Source organism: Dermacentor andersoni, chromosome 3, assembly GCF_023375885.2.
Source record: "Dermacentor andersoni chromosome 3, qqDerAnde1_hic_scaffold, whole genome shotgun sequence".
Lineage (NCBI taxonomy): Eukaryota > Metazoa > Arthropoda > Arachnida > Ixodida > Ixodidae > Dermacentor > Dermacentor andersoni.
Genome location: NC_092816.1, coordinates 68147 through 78561, shown reverse-complemented (window position 1 = coordinate 78561; position 10415 = coordinate 68147). Strand labels below are relative to the sequence as shown.

The 10415-nt window shown below is 47.2% G+C and overlaps 1 protein-coding gene across 3 annotated transcripts in view; it reads left to right on the top strand.

Annotated features, from left to right (window-relative positions):
• Nucleotides 1-2043: 2043 nt before the first annotated feature.
• Nucleotides 2044-10415, top strand: part of Aldh7A1 (aldehyde dehydrogenase 7 family member A1) — a 65278-nt gene continuing 56906 nt past the window's right edge. Inside the window, exon 1 of one of the 3 annotated variants that reach the window (XM_055065711.2) lies at nt 2044-2278. In XM_055065711.2, coding sequence (XP_054921686.1) covers nt 2093-2278 — 186 coding nt within the window. In that variant the 5' untranslated portion in view covers nt 2044-2092. Of the gene's footprint in view, nt 2279-6349; nt 6703-10415 lie in introns of those variants that run through there. The other 2 variants (XM_050169445.3, XM_055065710.2) reach the window with 2 other exon arrangements.

The window sequence follows — 10415 nt, the reverse complement described above, 5'->3', positions numbered from 1 at the left end:
TGGTCTAGTAAGTTTAGCGTGGGGGAGCGGGAAGGTCCTCCTCGACAGCTGATAATGTGTTGTCAGTTCGTTGAAGGTGAGCAGCGGGTCTCGGTGCTCCCCTCCCTCCCCGCCACTTCGCTCGCCACGATCGCCGCGGTGCGTGAGTCCTCGCGCGCGTCCGTGTGCCAGCTCGTTGGCGTTGGGAAAGTCGGGGTGCACGTCGGCCCCCATGTGGGCTGGAACCGGTCGGGAGTTCTCACTTTTTTCAACCAGTGCATTTAGCATATTTGATCATTTTTCTCTTAAATATATGTCGTGGATATACATGTATATGTACTCTTAGATTTACCTAGAAGTGCATTGGTCCTGTAGGAGTTGGAGGAAATCCCACCGCTGGCGCCAGTTGTAGGAGTTGAGGAGGACTTCGAGATGAAAAACTTGAGAGGTTTATTTTACATTATGTACAGTGAGAGTCAATTAACAGTCGTACAGTCATTACGGGCCGGCAGCAACTCGGACGCTGCGGCCCGTCGCAAGAAGTTCGAGAGAGATGAATCAAGGGATGCTCTGGAATCCTCTAGAATACTCTTCTTGCTGCTCCCGGTCTCTCTTTTAAGCGCTTCGATGTCTGGAAGACGCGTCATGTTTGGCCAATGGGAGAGCCCGCTCAGATGACGCCATTTTCAGCCAATGGAAGGCGCCCGTGCGATGGTGTCACACCCGGCGGCTCCCTGCGGTCTTGCCTTGCTGACTTGCAATGCGTCGTCACAACGAGAGAACGGGGACGACGCTTGGGCCCCAATTGTCCGAGGGCCCTCTTCAAAGGCGGCCGGTGCGACGCTGCCAGGCCTTCCCGGTACATCACAGCCGTCTTGCTTCGGGACTCACGTTACCTGGAACAGTGCCGGGCTATCCCTTCGCCTTCTGGAAGAGCCAAGCATTGAATAGCCCAACCGGCGGCGTACGAAGTGGAGGCCTTCAACTTGTTTGCCCGTGCGCGCCTCTGGAATGTGGCATCCGTGCTTCTGCGCTTCTCAATTAGCTGTGGTGCGATTCGATGTGGTCTGGGGAACTCGAAGGGGGCTCAGAAAAAGGTCCGGTATCTAACAGTCCTCTGCATCTCTTCGCGCCACGCAGTTAATGAACCTGGCTTATTTCACTGTAATATTGTTTTCTTTGATCACTGCCCCTGATCAATATTCCACCAACAAGAAACGCGCGTCAAATGATACGATATCAATAACATTTTCTTAAGTAGCTTCATGTTGCAGATTGGCGGCTTCTGTGGCAAAAGTTACGTGTTACCTATAGAAAACGATGTTAAAAATACCAGTTCACCTGACTAAAACTACAATTGGTACCGGCCGACAAGAGTCGCTGGCGCACCAATGCAAGTAAAACCACAAAAAATCTTACTGCAGAGACTTTCTGCGAGAAAAACTGAGCGTCCGCCAGCGTCCGCGCAACGAAGGCGCACTCGCTAGCAGACGACGCACTTGACAACGACAGTAAAATTGAATACGTCATGTTGTATAATCCATGCCTCAAGTATGTGTACGTAGCAAAAAGGTGTCAGTATAAATTTGCAATGGAAATAAAGCACGATTATAAGAGCGTACGCGCGCAATCGGTCTCAAGGCCCGCAGCGAAATTACGTTGAATATGCCGCGAAGCGCGTCCCCACCCCAATTCAGTTCGCTTGCAGCGCCTTGGCAAAATTTTTCTACACGCGGCGCCTCAGCGAGAGTGCGGTTCGGCCCACTCGGATATAGTCTAGTGCACTCACGGTCGGTCTAGGCACTGTAGCGCAGGTGAAGGAAAAGCAGCCGGCAGTTGGCGCGCGCAAATCTTGGAGTCTATGGATCAGTGACTGCCACTGGGACGTGTACTGCACAAGAAATATATTGTATCCAGAACAGTAATGTAACTGCAGCAGACAGCATGATAATTACAGTACTTAAAATTCAGCGCGTTTTATTTTTTTTATCATGTGTGGAAATTCTTGTGAGATGTTTTTGATGCGGCGTTGGTTTCTGCAGTGCTGCCATGCCTCCGCGAATCATTTCGCGGGTTCTGGGAGTTCTTTACTCTACGTAGTGTGGTGGGCGTGATGTGGCTGCTGCTAGTCCGTCGTGGCGTTAAGTTTACTGCTGCTTCGAAAGTTATTGGTAGTACTTCGGGTAGGAGAATGGCGTCGTTTCTGATCGACAAAGCCGAGTACTCATTTCTCAAAGACCTCGGCCTGTCGAAGAAGAATTTTGGAGTGTACGACGGGCAGTGGCGAGGTAGCGGTCAGGTGAGCTCGCATGACCTCTCTGGGGGTCGCCTCTGATAAGCGCACGTGCGCTACACGCCGCCGTTAGCGTGGCCTTTAAGGCAGAAACTTTGGGTCGTGCATTCCTGCTTATTCTACTTTGCATGCTTCGTCCGTTCTAAGTCTCAAGGTAAAAATTGGTGTAAAAAGTGTCACTCTTGCATACGCTGATAGTATGAAGGCGAGAGCCTGCACGCTCTCGATACATTTATTAAATTACTTGACATTGTCATTCGAATGTGTTGTTACCTTCTATGACTCGTTTACTCCCACCAGTGGTTGTGGGTGGCACCATCCATATTGGTGCCATTGAATTTTGGTGCCATAACGCCGGGCAGCCGATTTTTGTGCCCATGAGCCATTTCGCCCTAATAACCGAACCGACATTGTTTCTGCGAAAAACGTCAGATTACTAGAATCTAACACCTCATCTAGTGTGTGGCACAGTGCTTTAAATATGTGCTCAGCGTTTTCACACATTAAATTTCCATTGCACTTCCGAGGAAATCCTGGCGTCCGTGCGAGTCCTGCATCCTTCATATTCAGTAGGGCGTCAGTCAGAATTTCTTTCTGAGCGGCATTTCTATATAAGCGCAAGTGAATCAGCACACGTCGCTGGCAGTGCGTGTGACGAGCAGAGGGTCGAGGAAGAAGCACCAAGTGATGCCGTTCGGTAGACAAGAAACGAGCATGGTGTCAGCGCGCACAGGCAAACATTAACACTTCCTACTCGATGACTGCGGACACTCGCTGTCAAGGCGCTGGCGTGAGGAATCGCGGCAGCAACCGCGAGCGAAGTGACTTCGTGCAGTCTATCGCTTCAACGCAAACTGAGCAGTCAGAACACAGCGCACGCAAAGCTAGAGCGGTTGGCCTACCTAGACTGTGCCCCCAAAGCAGATCGTATTCAAGATAAAGCCCACGCAACCGTGCCATGGAACAGTATGGTGACACCACTGGCACGGTGGTAAGGGGAGCATTCTCGCATTCTTCCCTCGTGACACCTGGTGCTTTGAGATGATATCGTTGAGACGCTGTGCCTCTGGTCACAGCATCTGCGATCAAAGGCAGTGGCAGGCGCTGCATGGGGTTTAGAATGCGTTGCTTGAGTAAGGGCTGCACGAAGTACCGGTTGGCTCCCGCGTACGGGTAAGGCACGGTGGTAAGGGGGAGCACCCCTCATAACAGTGCAATATAGTGCCGCGAATAGCCACCTTGCAGTGCATGGTCAACATATTCATGAATAGTAAGCAAGTTGGTTCTTCATAATTTTTTTTTTATTCATTAATAGCAAACACTTCAGCAGCGCAATTTCAGGCATACAGGTGTCAGACTTTGTCTTCAAAGTGTTAGTTTAAAGAGTGACGATTAACAATTTTTATCCTCGAATTTCTTCATTGTCGTTGCCCATAGTGCTAATTAAATGCGCAGACGAAACTTGCGGACCAGTCAGAGCCAGCACGGAGGCCCTGGCGCCTTCCTCATTCGCTTGCTTTGCGGATTCAGACAAACACCGGCAATTTGAGGAGCTGGCCAGTTGTGCTTGTTCGTAAAAAGGAAGTCAAGGCTATGAATGCACACAATCACGCATAAATGCTGCCCCATCTTGAACTATTGTCTTTTCTTTTTTTTTTTAAGAATTAAATGGGGGCATATCTAGTTTGACATTGTTTCATGTTGCAACTGCATCCTAGACTTTATTCTAAGAATTGTCGTCTGTTTGAAACGCTTGTGGTGGTAACCGGAAGCCTGTTTGAGGTTTCCTAATGGTTTGTTTTGAGGCAGTTTTCATGTGGATTGTATGTCTCCCTTCGAAATGTATGCAGTGCGTTTGAAGTGTGAGCACCCTTTCATGAAGCACCCCCCAAAATTTGTGGGCTATCTTTTCAGGCGGTGTAAGGAAACGTGGATGGCTGCTGCTTTCGGAGGGTTTGAGCGCCCCTCATCATGGCTTATGATGACAAGAAAAATTATAAATTCCACATACAATGGGAATAGGTTTAAACGAAGCTTTCATTTATGTATTATGAGGAACGGACACATTTTCAATGGGAAATGCCTTGTTTGGCATAAACTTGTAGAGCTGCAACACCAGACATGTAAGAGAAACCAGTCTATAGCACACACCAGACTGAACTTGTGCTGTCTGTCTGATGTATTTGTCATAATACTTGTTTGCATCCATAAGGCAACTTGGTAACATTCCACTGCTGTCCCATATCTGTATATCGATGATGCCTGTCATTGCTTTTGCAAGCAAGTGTGCAGTGGCATTCAAAGCCAGTATTTGTTGTGTATCAGTGCTGCTCCATTTGGTGTTTGGCAAAATGTTCACCACTTCTCCCCTCTGTGCTTAGCATTTATAGATGGTTAGATGGCAATGGATAAGATACTCAGATCGGAGCCATGGTGTAGCACCTACATATTCTAACGTCTTCTTTCTTTTCTTTGCCTACACTGGCTGGCCACATTTAACTTCATCATTTTCTACATCCTGCCCCACCCGAAAAGCAGTGGGCATCTCCAGGTGATGCGGGACTTGAACAGGCCTTTTAAGTATTTTGCTGTCTTGTGTTTTGATGTAACGAGCCCGTACCAATCCATCATGGCCTGGATATACTTGGAGTACTTGAGTCACTGGCCAAAGATATCTTTCTGTCTTCTTCCATTAAATTGACGTCGTTGACCTTCACACTTTGGTTGGAGCTTTGCGGGTACTGATGCAGAGATTGTGGCCTGTGGCCAGGACAAGGTGTTGCAGAAGCTGGGGTCCGGATTAGTGAGGAATGAGTTGCCAACCAGGAAGTGTGCTGGACATACCGGCAACCGCTCTCCTGCTTGCGAGTACGTATAAGTCAAAGGATGGGAATTGATTACGGCTTCCACTTCCAGCAGTAAAGTCCTTAACTCCTCACTTTCCAGACTGCTCTTCCCGAGAACTTTGCACAGAGCTGACTTGATTGACCGAATTAGCCTTTCCAACCCCACCATGGCGTGTTGGGCACTAGAAAATTCTACAATATTCTATGTTTGGCGAGAAATGAAGCAAATGGAGAACCATTCATAATGCGCCCCATGTCGCATCTCTACTTGCCCTCTTGAAGGTTAACACATTGTCCGAATACACCATAAGAGGCACTCCCCTACGAGCAAGGAACCTTCTGAAGGCAAGAAGGAAAGTGTCAGACGAGAGACCTACTGTCATTTCTAAATGCACTGCCTGAGTCATTGCGCAGGTAAAAGGCACAATGTAAACCTTTGTGCACAGAGTTTGTTTCGCTGCACTTTTCATATAATGGGCTGACGGAGTCAATTCCCAACACTTAAAATGGACGAGACATAGTGGCTCGGTGTGTTGGTTGTGGAGCATGAGCGATGCTCACGGGCTTGGGGCGGAATCGTTTGTAGAGAAAGCAGTTGTTTGTAATATTTTTCATCTCCTGGTGGGTATGAATAATCTCGAGGCACTCACGAATTTGCGTCAGTATGATTGATACTCTGCCATGTAGAGCACTACAGTGTGCCTCCGTAATACCAGTCTCGTGAATTGATGATTCTGAGGCAAAATCACAGAATATTTTTCTTGATCGTAAAGTTGCATTTTCTGTAGATGTCAACCCAGTTGACGTTGTCATTTATCTAAGAACGAATGTAGGTCACGTAGAATGGAGTGTCTTGAGAGTGTGCCCACCAGGTAGCTGCTTGATTCCCTGGGAGGAGCCGAAATGCTGAGCTTGCTTTGTCCAAAATGCTTCGGCAATATTTTTTTCCACTGTTATAGGCCCGGTATGCACTGTCCGGGCGCACAGTCCTTTCCACAAATCTGGATACTAATGCCGTGACTCATAGAAGCTTGGATAAGCTGCTCTACCTTTTCACGTTTATGACGTTTTCATGTTGTTCTTGTATCTGCAGAAGAACTTTCTCTGATGCTATTTTTAGTTCAGTTTCACATTCAACTTCTGTGACGCAAATGGCAGTTGCTTCGGTTGGCCACGTTGTTTCAGACTGCGGCAACCAATCTGGGCCGAGCCACCAGCCGTGCTTCTCTTGCAGCGGTATTGCAGATAATCCTCGTGTCAGTGAGATGGATTTTCCTCACTAGGGCAATAAAGCTACGTATCTCTATTGGTACCTTAAGCTATCTCAGCCACTCTGTTCTTCACGAAAGGACCGAGTTCGTAGTGTTGCCTGTGAATCCAGCTCTGCACAATTGTAGAGTTCGACTACATGACATGTGAGAAACGTATGGCAGCCCATGAATTTCTTAGGTACTTCAGTAGTTGCACTCCTACATCACCCATCAGTTCCAACTGTGGCAATGTCAAGGCTTTTGTAGGTGCAACATTTGACTTTGCTACGATGAGTGCCGTAGCACAACAGCTATGAAGATCATTTGTTTTGAGGTAAGTGCATGCTCCTTAAGCTCTGGGACTGACATCTACGAAGATGTGAAGTTGTGTCATTGTGATTTCTCATGTTAATTGACGCCTGACGCATCTTCGAATCTTGATAGATCTGAGATTAGCTACTTCAGCGCACCGCTCCTTCCATGTTGCTTCATTTCCTTCTGTATTTCAGCATTCCATGGGGTTTCCGAGCACCATAACTTTTCGAATAGCAGCTTGGGGGTTACTATGAAGGGTGAGAGAATGCCAAGGGGATCAAATATCCTGGACACTGATGTAATAGTTCTGTGGAAATCCGCAAGGTGGAGAGAAGTAATTAATTAATGGAAATGAGACATCCACCCAGTGGCGTAGCAACAGGGTGGGCCGGGGGGCCAGTGGGGGGGTGTCATATACGCCTGAAGACACCCCTCTTTCCGCTGGCTTGACTGGGCGCAAATGGCAAAGAATGCTCCGGTATCCAGTAGCCCGAGCTCATGCACCCGATGCGTTGCACCGCAGAATTGTCGGCTGCAGCTCTATCAACACCCCACGAAATAATTGCACGAATGTGCGGGCTAAAAAATTTTAATTCGCGAAATAGTCGCTAAACTACTCGCCTCAGCGGGACGTTTCATGTGGGGTGCGTTCGTGCTGTGTGTTCATGCTGAGAGCAGGCGTCGCTAAACATACAGTCAGGCGTTGTAAGGCGTTGAGACTCTTGGGTCCCTCTTCCGTTCAGAAAGCGCAGCGAACAAAGACAGCAGCAAGAGGGCGTTCAACCAGCGCGCCCGGCGCTCGCGTTTACGGCGAAGCGTTCGTTGAGAGCGATGTTGCATAAGTGCGGCCGTCAAAAGTCGCGAGTGGGATCCTCTGGATCGTCTTCAGACTCGGTTCGGCCGAAGAGTTTTGCGGCATATGACTCGACAGGCTGTAGTCGCGATGTTCGGCTCGCCTTTACTTCCCCTCTCCCGCTCGCTCCGTGAAGCTGCTGCGAAAGCTGCCGTTACGTGTCACGCTTTCCTTCTTACCCTCGGAAGTTTCAGAAAACTTGTTGTTGTGTGACTTCATGTTACAAGTACAGTGTCTAATGAATAAAGGGAAAATCAAACATCCACCCGTTCGTAGCAATTGCTACAGTACTTTGGCACTGCGGGCGGCGCCCAGTATATGGCAGCAGCGAAAGAAATATGAGATAGTGGACCAGTGACGATGATCCCTTAATCCTCTCCATTGCGAGTGCAGACCAACAGTAGTGCAAGCTTTCGCTGGCACGGGCTTCATTGCGGTCTCCCTCTTTTTTTTTTTTTTTTTTCCTTTATGGTGACGTCAAGAATGACCGCGAAGCGTGCTCTATTCTGTTCCCAATCTTTTGGTAGTACCGCAGCTCGGATAATCACGTTTGTCCGTATAACAACAAATAAAAACAAGGCTTTATTGATCACAATGAAGAGAACTTGTAATTGTCATAGCAGTGACGCCCGCGCAGTAGGGAGGCAGGTGGTGTTTTCCGTTTTTCGGATATGGTGGGGAGATCAGCGTCACTGACACACAATTTAATTTTTGTTTTCGTTCAGGGCTGTCCACAGCCAAAATACTGCGCGCCATATAGTGCCTATGAGGATTTTTGTGTAGTTCTTGTCGGGCAAGATATGAAGGTCGGCCTTCAAGTTTGCAAATACAATATTGCCGCTAAAATTGGTAATTAAAACGTTATATAAAGATATTTTTTGTTACTTGTGACGTCAGCCATATTTGCCATGATGCCGCATTTGTATTGGCTGCCAAGCCTTACAGTCTGACAGAAGATGCGCACATGCGCATATCACAAGTTATCAGTGCAGCACCCAAACCCTTCATAGTCACCCTGTGTTATTTGGCGCAGAAAAAAACAGCGTGTATACCTGCTGCAATCACCATCTCTGGGAAAGAAAGCGAAGGAGAGGGGGACCCGGGGGACGTGTGCGGTATCCAAGGCGGCTGTACTGGTGCTGAAACCCGGAAATTGTCTTTATCCTCGCCTTCCTCGACTACACCAGGCGGGGGGGGGTGAGGTGACAGATCTATGGGCCCCGGGTGCCAGACGACCTAGCTACGCCACTGCATCCACCCATTCATAGCATTTGCTACAGAGGAAACCCATACGGGTGCCTTGAAAGAAAAGCTTCACAGTTGAAGAAAAATTTGTCCTGGTCCGAGACTCGAACCCGGGACCACTGCCTTTCCGGGGCAGCCGCTCTACCGTCTGAGCTAACCAGGCAGCCAGCAGATGGCAGGGCAAAGTCTAATTTGTCAACAACTCGAAGCAAAGGCAAGAGCTTGACATAATAGTTCTGCGGAAACTAGCAATTAATTACTTCTTTCCACCTTGCGGGTTTCCACAGAACTGTTGCGTCAAACTCTTGCCTTTGCTTCGAGTTGTTGGCAAATTCGACTTCGCCCTGCCATCTGCTGGCCGCCTGGCTAGCTCAGATGGTAGAGCGACCGCCCCGGAAAGGCAGTGGTCCCGTGTTCGAGTCCCGGACCAGAAGGAATTTTTCTTCAACTGCTATAGCTTGAGCCGTTGGCACTTGGGCACACGTGTGAAAGGATTATAATGTTGCACAAAATTGCACATGCTTATGTCATTGTCGACGTACCTGTGGCACTTGTTCGCTCCTTGTCACATGGAGCACGAAGAGCCAATCCTTTGAATATTGTTCCCTTTCGAGCTCACTTAGATAGCTTAAATTTTCTTTCTTTCCATTTACCATTGAATTCTGGAATAACCTACATACTCATCTCCGAGAATTGCCACATGAGCGTTTTGTAGACTAAGTTCGTTTACATGTGACATGTTGATTGTATGTTGTCTTGATGTACTTACCCACTCCTGCTATGTCTCAACTCTGAGACAGCAGTATGTGTAAATAAATAAAAAAAATAATTTCTTCCATGTCTTGTATGGTTATATTTTTAGGGCAGGGTGGTAGCTCATTTGATACTTTCAAGGAAAAAACTGAGGTGATGAAGTTATTAAAGGAATTGGCTTTATTATTATTTCATCATTTAGCTCAAGCAGTTGAATAGACCCTATCTTTCTGGTTACGTTTGACATGCTTCCAGAGTTCCTTCGAGTTGATTTGCAACCACGTGTTAAGACTAAAAAGACCCGCTTTGCTTCTATCGTTTTCTTTTGCGATTCCTTGGTAATAGCTTGCAGTCTTGCCTTCAATAAGGAAGTTTCTTTTTGTCTGAACTTAGCATATAATTTTTGCCTTTTATATACAAGAGAATGTTGCATTGAACCCGGGCTTGCTTCTAGAACGCTGGGCTGTCTGAACCCATGACGGTATATATTGTTCTTCTAGCTCCAAAATTTTCGTTTTATATGATACCCATAAATCGTTCACACTGGAAGTTTCTGAAAGCAATTCATAATTTATTAAATATTCTTTTAGTGCGGAACCTATACCTGTAACATTGGCTTGTGTGTAAGTGTACATCTTTCGGTCAGTGTAGAATTTTTCTTTGATATAGGTTATGCCAAAACAGAAATCGAGGTTACCCAATCGGGCCGATTTGTTGTAAATAAGTCCTAAACGTTACTTTTTCTTGCTGTCCGAGTCACCATGTGTTCGATGAAACATTTTTACTGTTTTCATAATTTCTTTTGATGACCCTGAAAGGTGAGAACTTTGACTACAAAGTCTCATGGAAACGTATGCACCAAACGTCTCCAATAGCTTGTC